Consider the following 27,601-nt stretch of genomic DNA (forward strand, 5'->3'; position numbering starts at 1 on the left):
TCCCGCCTGTTCTTCTCGCCCCGCCCACCTCCCCATTTTTGGTCGTGTGCGCTAGGATTGGCCGGCCAGCCAAGGACGGGAAACAAGCGCCCAATCATAGCCGCTCCCAGGCTCGTTCTGTTCGACGGAGCGCACCAGAACGCCCGCGCTCTCAAGATTCTGGGCGCCTGCCGCGTGCCGGTCCCTTTTTCGACCATGCAGTCGGAAGCCGATCCTGAGGCTGCCGCAGCGGAGATGCCCTGGACGGAAAGGGAGACCAGGGCCTTCGTCTCGGTCTGGTTGGAGACGCTGCTGGAAAAATCCGGCTTCCACTGGGTCGCGGAGCAAATGGCCATCCGGGGCCACAATCACTCGGCGCTGGAGTGCTGGGCAAAAATCACGGAGTTGCGAACGGAGTACAGGAGGGTTTGTAGACGCAACCTGGAAGGCCTCGACGAGCCCCCCCAAACCTGCCCGTTTTATTCGGAGCTCGATGAGATTCTACAGGGCGACGGGATCAGGAAACCCTCGAGGACTGTGCAAAGCTTCGGCCTCCAGGTGGAAGAGGGAGGCGCCCTCGCGCCCATGAGCGCCGACGAAGCCAGGGGCTCCAGTTCTGCAACTTCAGGTACGTGGGGCCAGTAATACCCTCTCTAAACTGTGGAATCTTGTGAGCAAAACGTCTACTTTGTGAGCTACTGACATTCAAGTTGGGAGCTACTGCATAGATGAGTTTGCTCTGGGGTCATTTGTGAGCTAAGGCACAAATGGATGAGCTGGAGGCTAAAAAAACTGTGAGCTAGCTCACACTAACTCAGCCTAGAGCAGAGGCGGCCAAACTTGCTTAACGTAAGAGCCACATAGAATAAACATCAGATGTGCGAGAGCCACAAGACATGGACGTCAGATGTTGGAGGGAGGGAAGGAAGGAAAATAGATGGGGGAGGGGGAGAGGCAGAAAGAAAGCAACTTTAATTTTAAATGCCTTCTCCAAGCCAGCCAGTGGGGTGATGGGGGCTTAAAGAGCCACACAATATGTGTGAAAGAGCCACATGTGGCTCCGGAGCTATAGCTTGACCACCCTTGATATGTGGTTTTTATCAAGAGGTGGACCTCCTTATGGCCACTGTGTGACACAGAGTGTTGGACTGGATGGGCCATTGGCCTGATCCAACATGGCTTCTCTTATGTATGTGGTTGATATTTGCCCTTTCTTCCCCCCACCTTGCCTTTTGTGGCTGCCTTCCTCTCTTCTGCCCTTTTTGTTGGTATCCCATTACTGGTGGTGTTAAAAGTAAGCGCCAAAGCAATGGGGCTTCCACATGGCAGGTCCTGCCCCAGTCCCCTGGGATTGCTGGAAAGGCCAGTTTATCCCTTACGCGCAATAAGCACTGTTTCTCAGGCCCAGGATATTTTTAGGGGCTCACAAAAGTCTTTTTAATTTCTTTTAAAAGCAGAAGGGGGAAAGTGAATGCTTAGAAAGAAAATGTTTTGATTTTTTTTCTCACATCAGGAAAAAACAAAATGTTTAGGACCCACAAATGTGTTAAATTTTGCCTAAAGCACACACAAAATGTTCAAGTATTTAAAGTTATATGAAAAATTGTACTCCCATTTCTGAATAATTCTTAATAAAACAAAATTATACCAAAAATAAGTTTTGATATTTTTAATATTATGATGGGAAGGCAAAAGTGCCTAGGGTCCGTAGAAGTCACAGTGCAGCCTCACTTTTCTGGGCTGAATTTAGATTTAAAAAAAAAAAAAGTTCTGAAGAAGAAGAGATTTGATTTATATGCCGCCCTTCACTCAGAGTGGCTTACAGCCTCCTTCCCTTCCCCTCGCTACAACAGAACACCCAGTGAGACTGAGAGAGCTCTGACAGGAACTACTCTTGAGAGAACAGCTCTGAGAGAACTGTGACTGACCCATGGTCACCCAGCAATTGAATGTGGAGAAGTGGGGAATCAAACCTGGTTTTCCAAATTAGAGCCCATCACTCTTGCCCACTACACACTGGATTTACTGGAGTATTTAGAACTGGTCTGGTGTTTAAGAGTATTGGAGACTGGGAAGTCCAGGTTCAAACCCCCACTCTGCCATGGAAGCTTGCTAGGTGACCTTCAGCCAGTCAGCCTAACCTACCTCAAAGGGTTGTTGTGAGGAAAAAATGGGGAGAGAATTATGTAAGTCAGTGTGGGTTCCATTGGTGAGAAAGGCAGGCTATATATGAACTAATTAAATAACTGCAAATATTAATATACTGTTATCAAGATAAATGTACTAAGAACATAAGAGAAGCCATGTTGGATCAGGCCAACGGCCCATCCAGTCCAACACTCTGTGTCACACAGTGGCAAAAAAATTTATATACACACACACACTGTGGCTAATAGCCACTGATGGACCTGTGCTCCATATTTTTATCTAAACCCCTCTTGAAGGTGGCTATGCTTGTGGCCGCCACCACCTCCTGTGGCAGTGAATTCCACATGTTAATCACCCTTTGGGTGATTTTCTGAATTCTCATCTTTCATTGAAAAGGTAAGTTTCCCTTGCAGAGATTCACATCATTTATTGTAATTACTGAGCAGCAGGCTTAGAACAGATAGAAGGAAGTATTTCTTCATCCAAAGAACCATTAACTTGTGCAGTGTGCAGCTCCCCCTCATTGGCAGTTTTTAAGCAACAGCTGGCAAACACCTGTAAGGGATGTTGTAGGCCAGGGGTAGCCAAACTTGCATAACTTAAGAGCTACATAGAGTAAACATCAGATGTTCAAGAGCAACAAGGCATGAATATCAAATGTCTAGGAGTCACAAGAGAGAGGAAGGAAGTAAAATAGACAAGGGAGGGAGGGTTGGAAAGAAAGCAACTTTAACTTTAAAAGCAGTCTCCATGCTGGCTGATGGGGTGGTGGGGGCATTGAGAGGCAAACGATATGTGTGAAAGAACCACATGTCGAGAAGCAGGAGGTGGGAAAAACTGCTTCCCAAAAGCACTGAACTCAGGACAAACACTAGTGGGGAAGGAAGCTATGGGAACTGAAAAAGAAGAAGAGTGCAGTTTTATACCCCGCCCCTCTCTCTGTATCAGAGACTCAGAGCTGCTTACAATCTCCCATATCTTCTCCTCCCACAACAGACACCCTGTGAGGTGGGTGGGGCTGAGAGGGCTCTCACAACAGCTGCCCTTTCAAGGACAACTCTTGCGATAGCTATGGCTAACCCAAGACCTTTCCAGCAGCTGTAAGTGGAGGAGTGGGGAATCAAACCTGGTTCTCCCAGATAAGAGTCTGCGCACTTAACCACTACACCAAACTGGCTCGTTTGAAGAGCCCAAGAAATATCCTGTAACGCTGGTCTGTCTTAAAGAACAGTGAAATCCCCTCTGAATATTCTCTTTCCGTTGTAGTTCCTTTAGAAATTCCCATCTCAGAAACCATGACTACCAATGCAGAGGAAGCTAACAAAACTAACCAAAGAACTGCTGGAACGTGTAGGTAATGCACATCCCAGCATTTGGAGGGGGTGCCACATGTTCATGGGCATCAGTGATTGGTGGGGGAGGTCCCCATCATTGTTTGTTGTGCCTGGGAGTGGTACACAATACATGACTTCTTTTCCACCTGAAACTTGCATGCTGCCAATATATCAAAACAGCAATCTGTTACACAGGCAGGCCTCATTTTGGGCAGGAGCTCACAAAAATGGAGCTCCAGAACCTCTTTCTTTCTTACCACCTCCCTCCCCCCAAAAAACCCGCTTGCTTCTGGGCCCCATTGTTCAAACCCCCTGTGAGAATTTTGCTGAATTCCAAGATTTGATAAACTTTCTAATATTTTTTCTCTGCACAAAAAGGGGGAAATAACCAAAACATATAAAACAGACAGATGGACATCTTCATCATGCCACTGTGGCCACATAGGAGAAAAGTATGGTGGGAGTAAGGTTATGACAACTATCATTCAAGAAGCATTTTAAGGTAGATGCTGAACTGATATAATTTGGTACACCTTCTGGTGATGTCAAGGATGTGTGGCATATGCAAATGAGTTGTGCTAATGTGTTCTGGCACCTCTTTTTCTACAAAATGACCCCTGTATATGTGCTAATAATACTTTGGAAATTTCCATGATGTCAATTTTAGCGGGGGAGGGCAGCAGTCCTACCTTTACTGACAAAGAACACAGTGAGGGACTTTTTCCCAAGGAAGCTTCCACAAGATCTCAGTGAAGAGAGGTCTTTCTTTCTCTACTGGAAAAGAAAGGGGGGCACTTCCAAAGAAACACTCATGGGTTCTGGGTTCACCCTGGCAAAGAAAATGGTGAAATACTTTTTCACATGGAAGTTTCTAAGATGTGGGTTGGTGGGGGGGGGCATGGTTGGCTGCCTGTGTTTGGGAGGCACTTCCTTTTATAATAGGAACAAATTACGATTGCTTTCCTTTCTCATTTTTCAGAGTCTCCAAACAGACGTGAGTGTCAAAACACTCCAGCCCCACCTACAAGGAATGAGCAAGAAGGTAGAAATCACTGCTATAGTTTTATCTGCTTCTCAAGCAAACCATTTCTAATGTTTTCACTGGTGCCCAGGAACAAAAATACCTCAGAGAACTAATTCTTAATGTTATTTGTATTTGTTTTTCCAGTGGAGGATGGTGAGGTGGGTGTTGCACAACTCTCACCCACCTCTTGTCCAGCTAATCCTGGGACAAAGAGGAGATGTGTCTCTGGACCACAGAGCATAGCAGAGTGTATGGTGGCACCGCCCAGCAAACGGCATGAGGAAAAACCTGTGGGGAAAAGTGTGAGGAAGAGCCAGAGGCTCGCAGGAAGAGGGGGTGCAAGAAAGCGGGAAGAACTGTGAGGGGCAGATGCACTGCCATGAAGAAACGATGGAGGAGGTGAGGAGTGACCATCAGCTTCTACAAGAAACACTGAAGAGAAACTCAACTGTCTTGGTGGCTGCATAGAACACTTTTTAAGATGTTCTTGTCACAGCAGCCTCCTGTCCTCATTGGTACTACTCAGCAATGCTCACACCACAGCATGTGTCCACTCATCAGCCTGTAGAAAGTGGACACCTCATGCCCCCTGCCCCCACTTAACCAGCAGCACCTGCACATCAAGCCCATGTAGGGTGCCACAAACCAGGACATGATTTTGTCTTGACACTGTTGTGGCCAAAAATAACAACAACTGTGGTAAAAAAAACACATTAAGTTGGAGGTTTGTTAACACAGCTGTAGCTTCTTTATCCCAGGACATCTTGTCCCTAAGCTACCAGTTGCACCTGATGGCTATTATAGCCCATTTTAATTATTATTGAGAATCTTCATTTACGTTACGGCGACATTGGAAGAGTTCGTTTCCAGTTGCATGAGCTGGTGGTCAGTGACATTATTGTACTGCAGAATTCTCTGGCATAAAAAGATTTATTGAAATAATTACTAAATAAGATACAGTTTGTGAGAATCTGTATTTGAATTGTATAATATACAGTGTTTTGGTTTGCTTTTGTCTAATTTTGACACCATTTTTCAGTGTTTTGGTTTGTAGTTGCATAAAGAACACTGAGGCAGAACACACCCTCTGAAGAAAGAGCTGGCAACATTTCTCAAAAGGCGGGAATGCCATCTCTAGGCAGAAAACATAGAAACATTTTCCTTAAACAGATTGAAGCAGGAGCAGTTTAGACTCTCTTTTGCTCACTTCAAGGCTTTCCCTACCCTTATCTGGTGACCTTTTATTCTTTATTTACTAATGAAGCTTTGTTCACTTCCAAAATGGCCACTACTTTCTAGTTATGGTTCACTTTCTAGTTCTTGTTTTCAACTAGAATACCTGTTCAACATAAAAATTGTGTTTTGAGATAACTGTTGCTGATGTAAGCAAATAAACTTTGGGCCATCCCTATTTAAAATCAGATGTTTGTATTGCATTTAAAATCAAGCCATTTGAAATAACTTCAGCCATTTAATAACTCACACTGAGGGTCCTGCTCCGTTTTCTGTTTCTCAAGCCCCCCAACTGGTAATCAGTTCATTCCCAGCTATTTTCCACAGTGTGTGAATAGCACTGCTTATTAGAGCTGAGGTAAATGAACATATATAGGGCCCCATGGTGCAGAGTGGTAAAGCTGCAGTACTGCAGTCAAAGCTCTCTGCTCACGACCTGAGTTCAATCCCGGCGGAAGCTGGGTTTGGATAGCTGGCTCAAGGTTGACTCAGCCTTTCCTCCTTCTGAGGTCAGTGAAATGAGTACCCAGCTTGCTGGGGGGAAAGTGTAGATGACTGGAGAAGGCAATGGAAAACCACCCCGTAAAGACTGCCATGAAAACGTGATACGACGTCACCCCAGAGTCAGAAACAATGGTGCTTTACCTTCTAAATGAACATATATTGTTGCAACAGTATGTATCTTTATCCAACACAGACTGTCATGACAAAAATGCACATATGACCTATGTGTGGACATTGTGTACTGTTCAAGAACACAGATGCACTCTGCCACAGAGTGACAAAAATATATATTTAAATTGTTCTTTTCATACGGTGAGCTGAAGGGAAATTATTAGCCCACTGTTGGAAAGGTTCCCTGGCAGATCAAATAAACTCAAATTAGATTATCTTCTGTCAGACAGGAACCACCAAACAGCAAGACAGGTGGTTAGGTTCTGTTCCCAGGTTTATGAAGAACTCAAAAAGCGAGCCAAATAGGCCAAACTGTAAATCTTTTAACAAATTTTAAAGTGACTTTTCAAGATGGTTTAAAAGATTAAATAATCTTTTAAATTCTTTTTTTTACTGTAATAACCCTCAAGTCATCAGATTTTAACGTGCAGACTCTTTGTGGGACTCCTTATAAGGTACTTTTAAGATTGTTCTAGATGACTAAAATGTTCTGGTTCATGACTGTAATAATAAACTGAACTGAACCATCCTGAGCCTGCTTCGGTGGGGAGGGCGGATATAAATCAAATCAAATAAAAATAAATAGAATGAACTGATTGTCTATTTGCATTGCCAGAGGCAGGCAATGGCAAACTACCTCAGTTAGTCTCTCATCTTGAAAACCCTATGGGCTCACCATAAATCAGCTGCAACTTGGCAGTGTCTGCCTTCTGAGTCTCTCTTCAGCATAAGGGACAGCAGCTGAAATGCTAGGGAGATGGAGATCACCAAGGTGCCCAGGGAAGAGGAAGCTGGTTGCGGAGAAAGGGGGGGGGTAAAGCAACCCCCCATTGTGCCCAGCTTTTCCCAGGTGGCTGTCATGATGCTGTTTGTTGTACTCTTCTCTGTGAGGCAGCCAGGTACACCTCTGTGAGGCTGTTCCAGAACAGTGGGGCTGCCACTGAAGAGGAAATGGGGTTTATGCCTTGCCCATCACTCAGAGTGGCTTACAGTCACCTTCCCTTCCTCTACCTCACAATAGACACCTTGTGAGGTAGGTGGGGCTGAGAGAGCTCTGAGAACTTGGGACTGACCCAAGGTCACACCAGTAGGTGCATGTAGAAGGGTGTGGAATCAAACCCGGTTCTTCCAGATAAGAGTTCATGCACTTAACTGGCTCTCTCGTTGAAAAGGCCTTTTCTCATGTACCCCGCTAAATGAGTTTGATGGATGGGACAGTCAGGAGGGCCTCTCCCTATGATTGATCTGAATATCTTTCAGATTTATTGGGTAATTGTGCTTAGAAGAGCCTTGGGTGACATGTCAAAGCCAGTTTGGTGTAGTGGTTAAGTGTGCAGACCCTTATCTGGGAGAACCGGGTTTGATTCCACACTCCTTCACTTGCACCTGCTGGCATGGCCTTGGGTCAGCCATAGCTCTGTCCTTGTAAGGGCAGCTGCTGTGAGAGCCCTCTCCAGCCCCACCCACCTCACAGGGTGTCTGTTGTGGGGGAGGAAGGTAAAGGAGATTGTGAGCCACTCTGAGACTCTTCGGAGTGGAGGGCGGGATATAAATCCGATATCATCATCATCTTCAAAGAGCATATGTGACTACAAAGCCACTGAGTACCACTAGTCTATAATTTCCCTACGCACAGTCTTTTTTTGCAAAGTACACACAGCAAACATACAACTCCTCCAGCAGCTGACTGAACTTCCACTAAATTTGAAAGTGAACACACACACTCTACCAATGCATCCAAATAAACAATTTGCAAGCATACAATTTTGTGATCTCACTGGGGCAATTTACTCAGTGGAATTGCTAAATGTAACCATCTGCTGTATTTCAATCAATTTATTAAGACTAAAGAAGAAGATGATATTGGATTTATATCCCGCCTTCCACTCCAAAGAGTCTCAGAGCGGCTCACAATCTCTTTTACCTTCCTCCCCCACAACAGACACCGTGTGAGGTGGGTGGGGCTGGAGAGGGCTCTCACAGCAGATGCCCTTTCAAGGACAACCTCTGCCAGAGCTATGGCTGACCCAAGGCCATGCTAGCAGGTGCAAGTGGAGGAGTGGGGAATCAAACCTGGTTCTCCCAGATAAGAGTCCGCACACTTAACCACTACACCAAACTGGCTCTCCAGTAACATGAAAGCAGAGCAGCTCCAAACAAACCTACATCTGATGAAGAGCACATACACACGAAAGCTTAAGCCCAGAAATAAACTTTGTTGGTCTTAAAGGTGCCACTGGACTCAAACTTTGTTCTGTTGCTTCAGACCAACATGGCTGCCCACCTGAATCCACAGCAGTTCCTCTGAGACTTCTCCCCTGTTCCTTTCAGCACATCCACTTATCCTACTAGGCACAAAAGAACAAAGACCGGTTCAGAAGCTGGTAATCCTCCACTCCAGCCTGAAGATAAACTGAGCCACCAAGGCAGGCAACAGGGCAAGGAAATCACCCCACTTTGCCAAAATAAAACACTATAGATTTGCAGGAACTTCTGCCCTCTTTCCCGATGTGTGAGAAGTTTCAGGAGCAGTTATCTGAGTTTGCTTTATTTAGGATCAGAGTAACAATAAGGTACCTACAGAGTACGGAAGTTACATTGAAACAGTGAAAATAACCAAAAAACTCCCCAAATAAAGAAATGCTATTGTAATAATAATGGGAAAGTATATGTTGGGATCCCAGAATCATATAGTAGGGCTTACATAATTCTTGGGTTCTGTGATTTGTTACTTTCCCCTTATTATAACAATAGCATTTCTTTAGAGAGGATTTTTTAAAATTATTATTTAGGATTAGAGAATATATTGGAGACTGAGGGCATTTCCTAGCAAAGGCTGCGTTTACTTTTATGCAAGAAGGGAATGAGGTGTTCCATCCGTGTTTTCTCCATCCGTGTTTTCCTCCCAAAAGTCCACTGCGATTTCTCCTCCAGTCTGGAACGCTTCCCGCCGTTTCCTATAGCTCCGCCCAACCTGACTACATTTGGTCGTGTGTGCGTGCTAAACTGGCCAATCAGCAAGGACGGGAAACAAGCAGCCAATCCTAAAGGCTCCCAGGATCATTCCCGCGCTGTCTTCATGCTCCCGGCGCGCGCTGCCTGCCCAGTTCCTTTTTCCTTTCCGATCATGCAAGCGGGAGGCGCTGGGGCGCCCTGGACGCCCCGGGAGACCGGGGACTTGATCTCGATCTGGCACGAGAAGCTTCTGGGAACGTTCGGCGCTTCCCGTCGGAAGATCGTCGTCGACGGCTTCCAAAGGATCGCGGAGCAAATGGCCGTCCGCGGCCACAGGCGCTCGGCGCTGGAGTGCTGGACAAAAATCGGGGCGTTGCGGGTGGAGTACCGGAGGGCTTTCAAACACAACGCCTGGCGCTTCCGCGGGCCCCCCCGAACCTGCCCGTTTTACGCACAGCTCGATCGGATTCTGCACGGCGACGGGATCGATAAACCCCTGTGGATTACGCAAAGCTGTAAGATGCGAATGGTACCCGCCGCCCTGCCCAGAAACACCGGCGAAGCCAGGGGCTCCAGTTCTGCAACCTCAGGTACCTGTGGCTGATATTGGTCCCGCCCCCTACACTCGTGCCTTTTGTGGCTGGCCCCCTGCCTCTTTGGGGAGAGGGCCCTGGGGTCTTTCCCATTGCTGGTGCGGTTAAGATTAAGCGTAACCGTCGGGATGGCTTCCCCATGAACATAAGAGAAGCCATGTTGGATCAGGCCAATGGCCCATCCAGTCCAACACTCTGTGTCACACTGTGGCCAAAAAAACCCCCAAGTGTCATCAAGAGGTTCACAAGTGGGACTAGAAACCCTTCCACTTTGTCCCCCCCCCCCAGGGAATACAGAGCATCAATGTCCCAGACAGTTCCAATAATATACTGTGGCTAATAGCCACTGATGGACCTCTGCTCCATATTTTTATCCAATCCCCTCTTGGCAGGTTTTCCTGCTCCTTCCCCAGAATCGCTGCTGTGGCCAGTTTATTCAGTAGGCACAGTGCCTGGGCCCCAGGGTTGTTTTGGGGGCCCACAAGAATCTTTTAATTGTTTTGGGGGCCCACAAGAATCTTTTAATTAAGAATCTTCTGTTGCAGAAGAAGAAAAGTGAATTTTTGTGGTTGAAGAAAATGTTTTAATTTTTTTTTCTCGCATAAAAAAAAAATTGGGTCCCATGAGAATCTAGTAAATTTTGCCTTAAACACGATCACACAAATGTTGAAGTATTTAAAGTTATATCAAAGGAAAATAATGTTTGATATTAATGTTATTGTGATGGGAGGGGTCCAAGAAGGCAAAAGTTCCTAGGGCACAGGAAAGTCATAATATGGCCTTGGTCATTAACCCCACTTCACTGAATGTACTGGAATATTGTTAGAACCTGTGGGGACATGTAGTGATTAAGAGTATTGGAGCAGGGACTGGGAAATCCAGGTTCAAATTTCCACTCATGCTATGGAAGCTCACTGGGTGACCTTGGACCAGTCCCGCCCTCTCAGCCTAACCTACCTCACAGGGTTGTGGTGAGGTTAAAATGGAGGAGAGGCGAATGATATAAGCCAGTGTGGGTTTCATTGATGAGAAAGCAGAGTATATAGGAACTAAGTAAATAAATACAAATATTGATATACTGTTGTCAAGGTAAATGTAGTAGGTTCTCTGAATTCTTATATTTCGTTTTTAAAAGTAAGTTTCCCTTGCAGAAATTTATTTTATTTGTTTACATCATTTACAGAAGTTAAGGAGCAATAGGCTTAGAACAGGCAAAAGGAAGTACTTCTTAACTCCAAGGGTGGTGGTGGCGGCTACAAGCACAAACACCCTCAAGAGGGGATTGGAGAAACATCTGGGCCGGAGTTCCATCAGTAGCTAGGTATAGATGGAACACCAGGTCTGGGGCAGCGATGCTCTGTCTTCTTGGTGCTCAGGGGAGCAACGGTGGGAGGGCTTCTGGAGTTCTGGCCCCGCTAGTGGGCCTGCTGATGGCACCTGGGTTTTGGCCACTGTGTGACACAGAGTTGTTGGACTGGACAGAGACCACTGGCTTGATCCAGTATGGCTTCTCTGGTGTTCTTTTCTACATTCTTTCTCACTTGGACTCACAGCAGACTATGCAGTGTGAGTAACTACAGTCGACAGAATAGTTGCCACGCAGTTGCCAATCGACCCACCCACACATTCTTGCAGTCTCCCAAAACTTTGGAGCAAACCAAGTTTGAGAAGGATTGGAGAAAAGCTGGGAAATGTACCACGATGCTGTAGGGAAGAATATTGCGGGGGGGACTGCTTCCCAAAAGCTTTGAACTCAGGACACATAACGAGCAGGGAAGATCCAGTGCATAAATAGTTGACACCACTAGTAAGGGGTTCTTTTTCATCTGGGGAAGGAAGCTTTGGGAACCAACATTTGGAGAGCACAAGATGTGTCCTGTACTACTGGTTTGTCTTAAAGAACAGTGAAATCTCTCAGAATATGCTCTTTCTGTTGCAGTTCTTGTAGAAACTCCCGTCACAGAAACCATGACTGCCAACACAGAGGAAGCTAACAAAACCGTAACCGAAGAACTGCTGGAAAGCGCAGGTAATGCACATCCCAGCATTGGGAGTGGGAGCCATGTGTGCACGGGCATCAGTGATGTATGTGGAGATGGCTGTTCACATAAGACACAAGAATGCACAGACTAGGGATGCCAGCCTTCAGATGGCACCTGAGGGATTCCCAACATTGCAGCTCATCTCCAGACTACAGAGATCAGTTCCCCAGGAGAAAATGAATTCTATGACATCACATCCTTGCTGAGCTCCAAACTCTGCCCCTCCCCCACTTCCACCCCCAAATCTCCCAAGAATTTCCCAATCTGGAGCTGGCAGCCAGGGGAGACCTGGCAACCCTACCACAGAGAGGACTTTCTGGCTCAGGGAAGAGTGCATCTGTTGGTCTGGAAGGAAGGGAAACGGGGGACACCTCTTTCCTCAAGGACCTTTACAGGGGTGGTGTGCTTGACTTCTTTTCAAACTGAAATTGACATACTGCCAATATATCAAAACGATGATGATGACGATATTGGATTTATATCCCGCACAATGCTCTGAATCTCAGAGTGGCTCACAATCTCCTTTATCTTTTCCCCGACAACAAACACCCTGTGAGGTGGGTGGGGCTGAGAGAGCTGTCCCAAAAGATGCCCTTTCAAAGAAAACTCCTACAAAGCTATGGCTGAGCCAAGGCCATTCCAACAGCTGCAAGTGGAGGATTGGGGAATCAAACCCGGTTCTCCCAGATAAGAGTCCACATATTTAACCATACACCAAACTGGCTCTCATCTGCTACACGGGTGCTAATAATTTCTTGGAAACTTCCATGATGTGGTTTTGGGGAGGGGGGAACCTGCCTTTTCAGGCAAAGAATGCTGTGAGGGACTTTTTTCCAAGGAAGCTTCCAAGATCTCAGCAAGGAGAGGGCTTTCTTTCTCTACTGGGAAAAAGGAGAGTGCTTTCCATCAAGGAAACAAGCACAGTCTTGGTCCTAGCCAGGGAGGAGGGGGGTAATCTGTTTGCCACTACTGGCAAAGAACATGGTAGAACAATTTTCCCATGGAAGTTTCTAAGATGTGGCTTTGAGGAGGGCAAGAGCCCTGTGGCGCAGAGTGGCAAAGCTGCAGTCCAAGCTCTGCTCCCGACCTGAGCTCGATCGCGGCAGAAGCTGGGTTCAGGTAGCCGGCTCGAGGTTGACTCAGCCTTCCATCCTTCCATGGTCGGTAAAATGAGTACCTAGCTTGCTGGGGGTAAAGTGTAGATGGCTGGGGAAGGCAATAGCAAATCACCCCGTTAAAAAGTCTGCCATGAAAATGTTGTGAAAAGCTTTAAGGAGGGCATACTTGGCTGCCTGTATTTGGGAGGAATTTCCTTTTTAAAGAGAATTTTCCTTCTCTTCAGAGTCTCCGAACAGACGTGAGTGTCAAAACACTCCAACCCCACCTATGAGGAATGAGCTAGAAGGTAGGAATCATTGTTATTGTTTTATCTGCTTCTCAAGCAGACTGTTTCTGATGTTTTCACTGGTGCCCAGGAAAAAAAGCACCTCAACTCATGTTATTTGCATCTTTTTTTCCAGTGGTGGATAGTGAGGTGGGTGTTGCGCAGCTTTCACCCGCCTCTTGTCTAGCTAATACTAGGACAAAGAGGAGATGTGTCTGTGGACCACAGAGCACAGCAGAGCACTTGGTGTCACCACCCAGCAAACAGCGTGAGGAAAAGCCTGTGGGAAAAGGTGTGAGGAAAAGCCAGAGGCTCACAGGAAGGGGTGCAAGAAAGCAGGAAGAACTGAGGAGCAGAAGCACTGCCATGAAGAAATGATGGAGAAGGTGAGGGGTGACTATCAGCTTCTACAAGAAGCCCTGAAGAGAAACTCCACTGTCCTGGTGACTGCACAGAACACTTTTAAAGATGTTCATGTCACAGCAGCCTTCAGTCCCCACTCCTACTACATGCAAGACTTTCTCCACAGTGCTAACACCACAGCATATGTCCACTCAGCTGTGAGGGTGCCACTTTACTCCCCCTGACCAGGACATGATTTTGTGTTGACACTGTTGTGGCAGAAAATAATAACTGTGGTAAAATTTAAAAAGCTGGAGGTTTGTTAACACAGCTGTAGCTTCTTTATTCAGGACAACCTTTCCCTAAGGTACCAGTTGCACAAGATGCCTATTGTACCCCCATTTTAATTATTATTGAGAATCTTCATTGATGTTACGGCTACATTGGAGAGTTTGTTACCAGTTGTGCGAGCTGGTGGTCAGTGACAACGTACTGCACAGTTGTTTGTCATAAAAAGATTTGTTGAAATAATTACTAAGTAAGATGTAGCTTGTGAGAATCTGTATTTGAATTGTATAATATAGTGTTTTTGGTTGTTTTTTGTCTAATTTTGACACTATTTCCTTGTGCTTTTGCTTATAGTTGCATAAAGAAAAAACACTGAGGCAGAACACACCCTCTGAAGAAAGAACCGGCAACATTTCTCAAAAGGCGGGAATGCCATCTCCAGACAAAAAACATATAGAAACATTTTCCTCAGGCTGAAGCAGAAGTAGTTTAGACTATATTTTGCTCACTCCAAGGCTTTCCCCTTCCCTTATCTAGCGATCTTTTATTCTTTATTTACTAATGAAACTTTGTTCTCTTCCAAAATGGCCGCTACAACACACTGAATTGAGGTTCACTTTCTAGTTCTTGTTTCAACCAGGTTATGTAGAACCTTTTGTTCTACATAAAAGTTCTGTTTTGAGATATCTGTAACTGATGTAAGTAAATAAACATTGGGCTGTCCATATATAAAGTCAGATGTATGTATGCATTTAAAACCAAACCATTTGAAATAACTTTAACCATTAAATACCTCACATTGATGGTCCTGTTCCATTTTCTGTTTCTCAGCGCCCCCCTCCCAACAATCAGTTCATTCCCAGCTATTTTTCACATTGTGTAAATGGCATTGCTTATTAGTGCTGAGGTAAATGAACATATATTATTGCAACAGTACATACCTTTACCTAACACAGACTGTCATAACAAAAATGGACGTGTGACTTATGTGTGGACATTGTGTACCGTTCAAGCACATGGAGGCACTCTGACGCATCAAAGTGACAAAAAAGATTGTACCTTGAGGTTTCTGAGGATTGTTCTACTACTATAAAAGTAGGAAGCTAAGCAAGGCCTGATCTGATGAGTGCTTGCATGGGAGATGAAGGAAATCCAGGGTTGCTACACAGAGGCAGGCAATGGCAAACCACCTCTGAATATCTCTTGCCTTGAAAACCTTATGGGGTCACCATGAGTCTGTCGCAACTTGACAGTTTCCTCGTCTGCCTTCCAGCTCTCTCTTCAGCATAAAAGGCACAGCAGTTCAAGTTCTAGAGAGACAGCGATCACCAAGGTGCCCAGAGGAAAGGAAGCTGGCTACGGAGAAAGGGGAGTAAAAGACACCCCGCATTGTGGCCGCCTTACTCTTTTCCCAGGTGGCTGTCATGATGCTGTTTGTTGCACTCTTTCTTCTCTGCAGCCAGCTTGCTCTTCTCCCAGTGGCTGCCTAACTGTTGGGAAGCTGTGGAGAAGAAAAATAATTTTCAGCTGCTTCCAAATAATTGAGGTAGCCAGGTGTACCTCCTTGGGGAGGCTGTTTCATAATTGTGAGGCTGCCACTGAAGAGAAGAAGAGATTGGATTTATACCCCGCTCTTCACTCAAGAGTCTCAGTACAGCTTACAATCTGCTTCCCTTCCTCTCCACACAACAGACGCGCTGTGAGATAGATGAGGCTGAGAGAACTTGTGACTGACCCACGATTACACCAGCAGGTTGCTTGTGGAGGAGTGGGGAATCAAACCTGGTTCTCCCAGATTAGAGTCCACGCACTTAAACACTACACCAGATTGGCACTCTCACTGAAAAGGCCCTCTTTCATGTACCCCACTAATTGAGCTTCTTTGACTGATGGGACAGCCAGGAAGGCCTTTCCCTATGTTCTTAGTTCCCAGACAGGAACTTACTTGAGACTATAGCCCTTCATATCCATTGGGGAGGGACGGTGGCTCAGTGGTAGAGCATCTGCTTGGGAAGCAGAAGGTCCCAGGTTCAATCCCCGGCATCTCCAAAAAAGGGTCCAGGCAAATAGGTGTGAAAAACCTCAGCTTGAGACCCTGGAGAGCCGCTGCCAGTCTGAGAAGACAATACTGACTTTGATGGACCGAGGGTCTGATTCAGTATAAGGCAGCTACATATGTTCATATGAGTAATTGTGCTCAGAAGAGCCTCAGGTGTCAAAGAGCCACTGAGTATCACTGGTCTATATTTCCCCCCCACACACACGTTTTTGCAAAGTGTACACAGCAAACATACAACATACATTTGTTCCCACTTCAAGCCCTGGATCTCTCTCTGTGAGATTCATACTGCTGAATTAACTGGCCCCAAACCACCAGTGTCAATAAAGTAAGAGATGGGGAGGGACGGTGGCTCAGTGGTAAAGCATCTGCTTGGGAAGCAGAAGGTCCCAGGTTCAATCCCCGGCATCTCCAAAAAAGGGTCCAGGCAAATAGGCGTGAAAAACCTCAGCTTGAGACCCTGGAGAGCTGCTGCCAGTCTGAGAAGACAATACTGACTTTGATGGACCGAGGGTCTGATTCAGTATAAGGCAGCTTCATGTGTTCATTTCATGTGTTCATTTCTAGATAGCTGAACAAAAAACCCAGGAGAAATGTTTATTTGCTCTTAAGCAGCACCTCTCCACATCTCCTTCCTCTACCTCCCTGAGCACAACAAAATATCCCTCTTATGTTTGTAACAACTTCTGATTTTACAACAGGGAGCTAGCAAAAGTAAAAAGGCTTTTACATTTGGCCAGAAAAGAGTTTTTGACCAGCTAGCTGCAGAATCACACACTTAAGCGATAATGAGCGCATTAAGATGGTCAATCAGGAATTGCTTGCTTTATAAAATTGTAGAGAGCATTTAGCCAGAAAATCCAGAAGGCTTGTGCATCTGGTAAGGAAAGAGATTGTCTGGCCTGCTACAAAGAGCTTTTTTGTCATCAAAAAGAAAGGCTTGCTCTTATTATAAACAGTGCAGAGAGCATTTTGCCAGCAAAATTCCAGAAGGCTTTTGGATCTGGTTAAAAAGTTTAGTGACTGGCTTGCCCTCATAAATATTAACACTTAAGTGGTGCTGAGAGGATAAGTTTTGAAGAAAGTAAAGACACTGCAGGAAGCATTAATGATGGAATAAGGCTGATAACCTTGGAGGAAATAGGAATACTCCCGATACTCCTGAGGAAATCTTTGGACATGACGCAATGAGCTTTTTCCTCACCGAATGGACCATGTTGTAGAGTTGCATCTCTTTAAAATGCATATAGTATATCTACATGACTTTTAAAAGTTTTATTAAACACTGTTAGCCTGTGCATCACAGTTTTGCTTTTTTGTATTGTCTACAACAGGAATCCCATAAATTTGTAACAACTTCTAATTGTATAACAGCCTTTTTGAGATTGTGGGGACACTTGGAATTCCCACACAGGGTGGTGCTTAATCTAATTGATAAAAAGGCGTATTACAACTCACAAGGGAGACTGAAAGGAAACAGTTGGTCAAACCACTTTCAGGACACCATAAACAGCTTATCCTGGATGTGTAAAAGGACACAGTGGAAAAGAACAAAAGTCCAGTAGCACCTTAAAGACTTAACAAAATTTGTGGCAGGGTAGGAGCTTACATGAGTGTCAATTTCTGGTCAATTTCTTGTTCTTTCCTTAGACATAGAATTAAACTTTGATTCAGGCTTTTTTGAACATTTAAGCCCAAAGGAATGTCAGCAAATCACTTTTGTATCTTTGGAGAAACACTTCTGGAACCAAAACATCAAGTGTTTCCCAGGATAGCACTGAAAAAGTCAGAACTTTTTTGCTTCCTGACAACCTTCCAATCCATGCTGTGATTTATACAGAGATTCTAGAAAACTCCCCAGGAGTCATCTGTGATAACATGGTCATGTAAACAGAACTTCAAAGTTCTGAGTTTTGTGTTAGCTGAAGGGCCCAAAGCTGATGCAAATTTTGAACCTTTAAGAGGCTAGCAATTCTGTTGTTCTGCTGTTAGTTGAACAGTTTGATTCAAGCTGGTTTAGGACTTGAAATGATTGCCTGCATTTGCTCCAGAAGCTTCACTGGTAACTATGCCTAGGCCAGGGGTGTCAAGCATGTGACACAGGGGCTGAATCAGGCCCTCAGAGAGCTCCTACCAGGCCCTCGAGTGACTGGCTATCTGCTTCCTTCTCTCTCACTTCCTTCTGCATCTCAGCTTGCTTTGCAAGGCTTGCTCAATTGCACAGGTGCAATAGAGCAAAGCCTCCATTTTCTGAGGCTTTTCCCTTGGGGAGGAAGAGAGAAATAGCACCCCTTCCCCTCCTTAAGTTCTTTTCTTCACATGGTCCTTTTCACAGTTTGGGTTTTAAAGTTCTAAGTCGAGTGCTATAACACTACACCAAAGTGGCACTTCAGTTTTATTGCAAAGGAGTTTCAGAAACAGACTGGAGCGGGAGATGGTTGAATTACAAGTTATTACAACACTCAGGACAATCGAACCCCCAGGTTCTCCCATGGGATCCAGGGAGCGGGGCAAAGGAGGCTCTGGCTCTTTCTCTCCCTCCCCAGGGGACCAGGAGGGGGAGGAGCCTCAACCAATGGAGAAAATCGAGGTTTTGCTCTGTAGCTCCTGTGTGACTGAGCAAGCCTGGCAAAGCAAGTTGAGATACAGAAGGAAGCAAGAGAGGGGGAGAAAGAGGCAGACAAGAGCCAGTTGCTCGGCGGCCTGATAGGAGCCCTCCGGGGGCCTGGTTTGGCCTTCAGGCCGCATGTTTGACACCCCTGAGCTAGAAGGCCAAAAAGAGTGGGGCACAAGAAACCATGGCTGTGGCCTCTCCATGTATGCACTACAAAAGAGAGTCAAGAGGGCCTCTTGCCATTATGTATTTTTAACTGCTGACTGGTAGTAACCTTTGGGGTTCTACGTTGGCCTATCTGTGTCCGTAATGTGCATAAATATTTTCTTCCCAAGCTAGACAGGCCAAGCTCAATTGTCCGGTTCTTGTGATGTGCTTGCACCTGCTTTCAGGGGGCCTTTGGGTATGAACTCTGGGGGGCAGGAACTGCACTTTGGCACCTAATGCTTTGAACTGTATAACGGTTATCCCAAGGTATACGTAGGGGGCATCTGCCTGCCATTTTCAGTTTTCGCAAGAAGCATCTTGCCTGAAGTGTCTCAGTATTTCAATAAAGCTTCTTTTACCAAAGAAGGAGTGTGTTGGTGTAGTGGTTAAGTGTGCGGACTCTTGTCTGGGAGAACCCGGTTTGATTCCCCACTCAGAAGCCTTCCCACTGTTGCTTCCAACCCAAGCAGCAAGAAGACAGAGCATCACTACCCCAGATAAAGCGTTCCATCTATACCTTGTAGCTAGCCAGTTTGGTGTAGTGGTTAAGTGTGCGGACTCTTATCTGGGAGAACCCAGATAAGATTCCCCACTCCTCCACTTGCAGCTGCTGAAATGGCCTTGGGTTAGCCATAACTCTTGCAGAGCTGTCCTTGAAAGGGCAGCTGCTGTGAGAGCCCTCTCAGCCCTACCTACCTCACAGGGTGTCTGTTGGGGGAGAGGACAAAGGACATTGTAAGCCGCTCTGAGACTCTGATTCAGAGAAAGGCGGGGTATAAATCTGCAGTCTTTTTCTTCTTTTAAGGACAAAAAGGGCTAGCTTTTCTCCATTACAGGCACATTTATATTTTCCTTTTCAGGAAACAATATAATGGACTTTGTATAATACTAAAGCTTGGTGCAATGGACACATCATCTCCTTTATTTTAGCAAATTCTCATTCGTTGACCAAAAGTCTGATCTCCAATGACAAGTATATTTATTTAGCTTATTCATAGACCACCTTTCTCAAGTATGCCTGTGTCACACTGCAGAACAACAGAGTATTTGTCAAATGCCCAGCAGGCTACCGTACATGGTTAGTGACTTGCATTCAGCAGGTGGATCACAGATCTTCTGACCCATTTTAGGCCCCCCACAGAAGAAGTCAGAATGGAAGATGGTTTCTGCGTGGCATGGCAGTCAGAAATTACTCTCCTCTCTCAGAGAGAAACCTTGGATTCCTGAACAAAACATTTCGGCCACATTCCGAGCCGTTCTCTTCCTCAGTGAGAGCTATCTTGCAATGAACAAGGCTCACCCTACCCCAAGAATCTGTCCCCCTCCCAACTTAATCACTCATACTTTTCTCCTGGGCGTACCCTGTCAAGACCTTTAGGGGAGGAGGGGCCAGGGACAGATCTCCCCCCTTTGGAGCAATGACACGGTTTCTCCCACCCACCATTGGTTTTTTCACGCACAACAAAGTGCAGTTTCCCAACACAACATAGCCCACCGCAGGAGTGTTCAAATGACTTCCCTTCCCACAGGTTTCCCTCTCGTGCTGGACCAAGGAGGCCCTGCGCCGGTAACTCTTTCCACAGTCTTTGCAAATGTAAGGCCTCTCACCCGTGTGTACACTTTTGTGTTGGCTGAGGTTGGAGCTGGTGCTGAAGCTTTTCCCGCAGTCTGTGCACTTGTGGGGCCTCTCCCCCGTATGGATCTTCACATGCCTACGCAGCTGAGACTGGCATGGCCACCTTTTCCCACAGTATGAGCATTCGTAGGATTGAGTCTTTGGAGGCAGTCCAAGGTCCGGACTCGGACTGAAGCTTTTCCTGCCCTCAGCCGCGTGCTCGGGGAGTTTCACTCTGGAAGAGCGCTCATTTAAGCTTCCGCCATCTTCCTCCCTGCAGTCAAAATCCCTCTGCAGCATCTTCCCTAGAGAATTCTCTGGGGGTTGTTTTGACCCCCGATGTCTTCCCGGTGCTCCATCCCCTAAAGGAACATGGAAGAGGGTCCTCTGGGGCTTTTCCAAAGAGAGTTCACAGCCTTCCGCTGGTCTGGCTCCCTCCGGTGGATGGTTCTGTCCTTCCTTCTCACTGTCTCGGACAAAAGCAAAATCCTGATGAAGTTTCCCTCCTGCCCATTCTGTCAGCTTCATGCTGTCTTCCACATGCTCAGATTCCTTGGGAGGAAGATTCTCTGCCTCATTCTCAATCATCTGCCTATCGCATACTGGAATGAAAACAGAAAAACATTAGCTTTTTCTTCTTCTTCCACCCCACCCTTCTTTTAAAGATCTCAGGAAAAACAGATAGGATCTATTCGCCCCTCCTCATTTAATCCTCACATCAGTCCTATGATGTACCTCAGGCTGCGTGGATTGGATTGGCCCAAGAAGAAGATATTCGATTTATACCACCATCCCCCTTCACTGAATCTCAGAGTCTCAGAGTGGTTCACAATCTCCTTTACCTTCCTCCCCCACAACAGACACCCTGTGAGGTAGGTAGGGCTGAGAGAGCTCTCACAGAAGCTGCCCTTTCAAGGACAATCTCCTCTATCTTCCCCCTGCCCCCAACAGACACCCTGTGAGGTAGATGGGGCTGAGAGAGCTCTTACAGCAGCTGCCCTTTCAAAGACAACTCCTACCAGAGCTATGGCTGACCCAAGGCCATTCCAGCAGGTGCAAGTGGAGGAGTGGGGAATCAAACCTGGTTCTCCCAGATAAGAGTCTACGCACTTAACTTTACCAAACACACAGGAACTTGTATTTTTGGATGGGCATTTTTAATCGGTGTCTGGAGCGTCTTCAAGCACTGGGCTAAGAGCAAGTTCAATCTCCGCTCTACCATGGATGCTTGGCTGGGTGACCTTGGGCCAGTCACTGTCTCTCAGATTAAACTCTCTCACAGGGTTGTCGGGAGGATAACATGGGGGAAGGGAGAATGAGGCAATAAGCTGCTTTATTTATTTCATTTATGCCACCATCTTTTCCCCCAATAGGGACCCAAAGTAGTTTACAGTTTATTCCCTTTGCGTCTCCCACCAGGGAGAACACTGGGGCAGTGACGCTCTGTCTTCTTGGTGCTTGGAGTGGAGGGGCAAAAGTGGGAGGGCTTCTAGTGTCCTGGCCCCACTGATGGACCTCCTGATGGCCTGTTTTTTTTTGGGGGGGGGCACTGTGTGACACAGAGCATTGGACTGGATGGGCCATTGGCCTGATCCAACATGGCTTCTCTTATGTTCTTAAGTGACACAGAGTGTTGGACTGGATGGGCCATTGGCCTGATCCAACTTGGCTTCTCTTATGTTCTTATGTGACACAGAGTGTTGGACTGGGTGGGCCATTGGCCTGATCCAACGTGGCTGCTCTGATGTTCTTAAGTGACACAGAGTGTTGGACTGGGTGGGCCATTGGCCTGATCCAACTTGGCTTCTCTTATGTTCTTATGTGACACAGAGTGTTGGACTGGGTGGGCCATTGGCCTGATCCAACGTGGCTGCTCTTATGTTCTTAAGTGACACAGAGTGTTGGACTGGATGGGCCATTGGCCTGATCCAACATGGCTTCTCTTATGTTCTTAAGTGACACAGAGTGTTGGACTGGATGGGCCATTGGCCTGATCCAACTTGGCTTCTCTTATGTTCTTATGTGACACAGAGTGTTGGACTGGGTGGGCCATTGGCCTGATCCAACGTGGCTTCTCTTACATTCTTAACATAGCCCTAATCTGACCTTGTATTTGCTACTCAAAATGTATTGGCTTTTTAAAATTTATTAAAATATTTATCATAGAATTACAGAGTTGAAAGAGACCTCATTTATATAATGTTTTTCTTATTTGTTCAAGGCAGCATAACAACAAAGAAGGAAATGCCTTCTTTTTGACTCAGGTTTATTAGCAATAGAATAATTAACAGGCATTCTCACATTCTGATGTGTTACTGTTTTATGGTTTCCCATGCTAATGCAACCCAGATCAAAGGTTTTCTGAATTTGTTAATTTTACTATTCTGCTATTGGATTTTAACTTTGTACCACTTGGCATTCCAAACCCCACCAGCTATACGTGGCTCTGCTTACTGCACCTCATTCCTCGTCTGAAGAAGTGTGCATGCACACGAAAGCTTACGTTCTGAATAAAACTAAGTTGGTCTTAAAGGTGCAATCGACTCCTATTTTGTTCTACTACTTCAGACCAACACGGCTGCCTACTTGGCTATAACAGCAAGGAGTTTTTGAAGAAGGGTCTCCTTTTTTCCTTCACTATCTTGTACCGTGAGATGGTGGAACAGAGTTCCACCAGAAAAGGCCTCTGGAGGACCATGGAAAGACATGGCAGCTCTTACAGTTATCAAAACATTTATACTTTCATGGCTTCAGGCAGTTTTGAATGGAACAGTATGAACACATGGTTCAAGGCAGTTTTGAAAGGGATACTACGAGAGCATGCCTAATCCGGTCTACTCAGATATAACTCCCATTTTATTCAACGGACTTGCTCCCGGGAAACTGTTCTTGAGATTGCAGCCTGCCACACAGACAAACCTAGAGAGCCTGTGCGGTGTAGTTGTTAAGAGCAGTGGACTCTAATCTGGAACGATGGGTTTGACCCCCCACTCCTCCTCCACAGGAAGCCAGCTGGCTGACCCTGGGCCAGTCACAATTCTCTCAGCCCCACCTGCCTCTAAGGGTGTAGGGAAAGGAAGAGAATGTGATCGTAAGCCACTGTAAGACTTCTTAAGGAAGAGGAAGGCAGAAACAACCCTAGAAGGGGAGGGTTGTTAGGTTCATGCTGCCTTCATCATCTGCTGTTTTTTTCTGAATCCTAGGAGAAGCAGCCAAGTCCCAAAAAGTCCTCGCTTTGGCCTCCTGCCCTAAACTCAATGTTAAAGTTGAAGTACTGCAGTCCTAAGCTCTGCTCACGACCTGAGTTCGATCCCTGGCAGAAGCTGGGTTTTCAGCCAGCTCAGGTTGACTCAGCCTTCCATCCTTCCAAGGTCGGTAAAATGAGTACCCAGCTTGCTGGGGGGGAAGCGTAGATGACTTTCATGGCAAACCACCCCGTAAAAAGTCTGCCATGAAAACATTGTGAAAGCAACGTCACCCCAGAGTCGGAAACGACTGGTGCTTGCACAGGGGACCTTTCCTTTTTCCTTTCCTAAACTCAATGGCTGGCTTTACAAAAGCTGCTCTGCTCCATGGGATTAATAAAGCTGGCCTACTGTAAGGATAACAATTGACATATGTGAAGTGCCCTGAACCCCAAAAGCTGTATAATTGCTAAATAATCATCATATATATGCACTAGCCACAGGAACCTTCCATGTCGATTTTTTTTTAAAAAATCCATATGGGAGGGTGATTCCTGGGGAAGAAATATGGGTTTCTGCAAAAATATAAAACCTTTAAAAAGTAGGATTAAATAAAAGTTTTTAAAACCTTCATAATGCTCTGGAGACTACCTCATGAGATCTCCAACTGCCAACTGTTCTTGTCCCCCCAGAACAACTTTGCCAAGGCCCTATGTCAAGAAGGAAGAAAACAAGGAGCGGTTGGGATTGGGGAGGGGGGTAGATTTTTTGCAGGTTCCCCTTCTTGTAAAGTAATATATTATCATTGTGGTTTGCAGAGCCTGAGCTCTGAAGATCCAGCTGTAGTAACTAACAGTAGAAGTATCTTATTTTACTATCTGGGAAAGAGTGAGGGAGTGTGAGAGCCAGAGATTCTCCAAGATCTGTATGCATAATGGCAAATCGTACGCCATCATTGTCTGAACAGAATGCCTACAAGAGGGGACTGGATAAACACATGGAGCAGAGGTATAGCTGGAACACTCTGTCTGGGGCAGTGATGCTCTGTATTCTTGGTGCTTGGGAGGGGGCAACAGTGGGAGGGCTTCTAGTGTCCTGTTCCCACTGGTGAACCTCCTGATGGCACCTGATTTTTTGGCTACTGTGTGACACAGAGCATTGGACTGGATGGGCCTTTGGCCTGATGCAATATGGCTTCTCTGATGTTTTTATGTTAACCTCAGAAAACCATTTGCACAGTCTCACCCTATGGACACTTACCAAACAAGCTGGCACTTGCCTCGCCCTCGTGCTTTGCCTCCCCAGATAGCTGCATCTCCTCACCATCCGACAGATCCTGTTCTTCCTTAGGGGAATGAACAACCACCTCCTCAAAAGGCTCCAGCTCCTGAAACCAGAGAACAGAGGTGGAGAAAAGTCACAACAGGAAGGAAAGGGCAAGTGCCTGCCCCATTCTATCAGCAACGAAAGCAGTAAAGAAGCCAGCTTCCATTCAAGAGTGCCACTTCTCGAGAAGGTCAACGATGAAACAGGGTCACATTCAGATGCTCATCAACTTACTACAAAAGCTCTTTTACAGCATCATAAGGATGGGACTTTTCTAATTTTTGTGACACAACTTAGTGTGAGATTTTTCTGTTAGTTCTGTGATATGTAAGGACCATTTGTGTTTTTATGAACTATAAAATATTTTATGAACTATAAAATATAGAAGCCACAAATCATAGATTGCTTGTTATTCTTAGTCTGAGCACTGGTCCATCTCGCTGTCATTTTACACCAACCGCCAGCAGAGGTCCAGGAGGTTAGGCCAAGAAGGCTCCTTCCCAAAAGGTGCCAGGGAGCGAACGTGGGATACTCAGCCCGCAAGGTGGATGTCCTGCCCCCAAGTCACAGCCGCCTCCCCATTTGGACTTGCCCAATGGCAACAATGCACTCACCTGCCTCCCTTGTCTCTCTGCCTCCTCCAGCCTCCGCAAGAACGCCTCAGCCAGGGTCACTGCCTGAAGGCAGCTCTCAGGCCCTCCTTCCCGCACCCAGCTCTGCATTTCCTCTGGCAAGATGCTCAGGAACTGCTCCAAGACCAGCAAGTCTAGGATCTCTTCTTTGGTCCGTCTCTCTGGTTCCAGCCACTGACAACAGAGTCCCTGGAGTTGCTGGCAAACATCCTGGGGCCCTTTGGCCTCCCAGTAGCAGAAGCGCCTGAACCGCCGGCAGTTCACCTCCAGGCCAACATTCTCCTCCTTCAGCCTCTCTTCTTTCACTGTCACAGGGGGATCTGGGCTTCCCCAGGCCTTCCGGGGTGCTTTGTGGAGGCCTGACGGGGTCTTAGTCTCAAGCTCTCCTCTAGGCTGCTGGCTGGCACGTCTCACATCCCTGAAGGAATCCTGAAAAGACTTTGTATCCTCCCACGACTGCGGCGGAGGCATCAGTGGGCTCCGCCATCCTGAGTGAGGGAACTCCACCGTCTTCAGGAACTCCTGCCATTGGGAGTCCCACCGCTGCTGCAGCCCCTCCTCAGGTTCCTGCTTAATTTCCTTTGGAGCCACCCCATTTGGGAGCTCCCTGCTGGTTCCTACTGGGGCAGCGCTAGGGTCCCTTGCTCCTTTTAGTGGTCCATCCGGATCCAGCTTCTCCATCTTGACATCCGCACGCTCTGTAAATGACAGCGCAAACAAGAGTTTCTGCCTCTTGCCCCAGTGATAGTCAGATCATTTATTATTACATTTCTAAACGGCTAAGCAGCTAACTAGCTAGCTAACATCTAGCTAACTGATTGGTACTTTGATCATTGGTCAAAATTCCAATCTGTTTTCAGAATTTTCCCTTCTATGCCCTGACCTGGGACAGCCCAGGCAAGCCCAGTCCCATCAGAACTCGTAAGCTAAGAAGGGCCGACCCTGGCAAGAACTTGAGATAGGAGACCAAAGAATGATGAACACGTGGAATTCACTGCCACAGGACGTGGTGGTGACTGCAAGCACAGCCAGCTTCAAGAGGGGATTGGATAAACATATGGAGCAGAGGTCCATCAGTAGCTATTAGCCACAGTGTATTGTTGGAACTCTCTGTCTGGAGCAGCGATGCTCTGCATTCTGGGCGCTTGGGGAGGAGCTATGATGCTCTGCATTCTGGGTGTTTGGGGAGGCGCTAAGGCTCAGCGGTAGGGTACTTCCCTGGCATACCAATGGTCAGGAGTGGAATTCTAGCAGGAGCTCCTTTGCACAGTGGGAAGGCTTCTAGTGTTCTGGCCCCACTGGTAGACCTCCTGATAGCAACTGGGGTTTTTTTGGCCACTGTGTGACACAGAGTGTTGGACTGGATGAGCCATTGGCCTGATCCAACATGGCTTCTCTTATGTTCTTATGAGACCTCCAAGGAATATTATGGCCAGGATGCAGAGGAAGGCAAACAAGCCACATCTTTGAAACATCCAAATCCCACTAGCAGTCACCAGAAGTTACCCACAACTTCCAGGCACACATGTACACAAATACACACACACAATACAAAAAAAAAAAAAGAATTCCCTTCTAGCAACAAGAAGCAACAGCTAAACGTGGCTGGAAGGGCTACAAAGAAAGCCATGAATATTTTCTGTCTGCATTTTTCACCAATTTGCTTTTGGTTTAGTTTGAATGTTTGGGGAGGAACTATGGCTCAGCAGTAGGGTGCTTGCCTGGCATACCGATGGTCAGGAGTGGAATTCTAGCAGGAGCTCCTTTGCATATAAGGCCTCACACCCCTGATGTAGCCAATCCTCCAAGAGCTTACGAGGCTCCTTTTTGTAAGCTCCAGGAGGATTGGCTACATCAGGAGGGTGTGGCCTAATATGCAAAGGAGCTCCTGCTAGAATTCCACCCCTGCCGATGGTCCCAAGTTCAACCCCTGGCATCTCCAGTTGAAGAATCTCAAGCCCTTTGT

The 27,601-nt window shown here is 46.5% G+C and overlaps 3 protein-coding genes across 3 annotated transcripts in view; 2 read left to right on the plus strand and 1 right to left on the minus strand.

The window, feature by feature from the left end:
- LOC132571824 (uncharacterized) overlaps positions 1–27,601 on the minus strand; it is a 50,594-nt gene that overhangs the window by 20,588 nt on the left and 2,405 nt on the right. The window contains exons 2-7 of the mRNA XM_060238616.1: positions 25,618–26,333; positions 24,938–25,064; positions 20,214–21,094; positions 9,401–9,889; positions 4,151–4,232; positions 78–365 (exon numbers count right to left, since the gene is read on the minus strand). Coding sequence (XP_060094599.1) covers positions 78–365; positions 4,151–4,232; positions 9,401–9,889; positions 20,214–21,094; positions 24,938–25,064; positions 25,618–26,333 — 2,583 coding nt within the window. The remainder of the gene's footprint in view (positions 1–77; positions 366–4,150; positions 4,233–9,400; positions 9,890–20,213; positions 21,095–24,937; positions 25,065–25,617; positions 26,334–27,601) is intronic.
- On the plus strand, positions 130–5,906 carry LOC132572206 (uncharacterized). The gene is made up of 4 exons (XM_060239046.1): positions 130–607; positions 4,441–4,503; positions 4,630–4,884; positions 5,540–5,906. The coding sequence occupies exons 1-3, from the start codon at positions 196–198 to the stop codon at positions 4,845–4,847; spliced, it is 693 nt and encodes a 230-aa protein (XP_060095029.1). The 5' UTR covers positions 130–195; the 3' UTR covers positions 4,848–4,884; positions 5,540–5,906.
- LOC132572205 (uncharacterized) lies at positions 9,504–14,730 on the plus strand. Its single transcript, XM_060239045.1, has 5 exons — positions 9,504–9,938; positions 11,881–11,970; positions 13,326–13,388; positions 13,504–13,753; positions 14,352–14,730. The coding sequence occupies exons 1-4, from the start codon at positions 9,521–9,523 to the stop codon at positions 13,743–13,745; spliced, it is 813 nt and encodes a 270-aa protein (XP_060095028.1). The 5' UTR covers positions 9,504–9,520; the 3' UTR covers positions 13,746–13,753; positions 14,352–14,730.

This window comes from Heteronotia binoei, chromosome 5, assembly GCF_032191835.1.
Source record: "Heteronotia binoei isolate CCM8104 ecotype False Entrance Well chromosome 5, APGP_CSIRO_Hbin_v1, whole genome shotgun sequence".
NCBI lineage: Eukaryota > Metazoa > Chordata > Lepidosauria > Squamata > Gekkonidae > Heteronotia > Heteronotia binoei.

What these genes read in the sequence shown, in the direction of transcription:
- LOC132572206 (XM_060239046.1), top strand. Translation starts at nt 196, where the DNA reads ATGCAGTCGGAAGCCGATCCTGAGGCTGCCGCAGCGGAGATGCCCTGG. An exon ending in CTCCAGTTCTGCAACTTCAG is followed by an intron (nt 608 to 4,440) that starts GTACGTGGGGCC and finishes CTCATTTTTCAG; the next exon opens with AGTCTCCAAACAGACGTGAG. An exon ending in TACAAGGAATGAGCAAGAAG is followed by an intron (nt 4,504 to 4,629) that starts GTAGAAATCACT and finishes TTGTTTTTCCAG; the next exon opens with TGGAGGATGGTGAGGTGGGT.
- LOC132572205 (XM_060239045.1), top strand. Translation starts at nt 9,521, where the DNA reads ATGCAAGCGGGAGGCGCTGGGGCGCCCTGGACGCCCCGGGAGACCGGG. An exon ending in CTCCAGTTCTGCAACCTCAG is followed by an intron (nt 9,939 to 11,880) that starts GTACCTGTGGCT and finishes TTTCTGTTGCAG; the next exon opens with TTCTTGTAGAAACTCCCGTC. An exon ending in AGAACTGCTGGAAAGCGCAG is followed by an intron (nt 11,971 to 13,325) that starts GTAATGCACATC and finishes CCTTCTCTTCAG; the next exon opens with AGTCTCCGAACAGACGTGAG.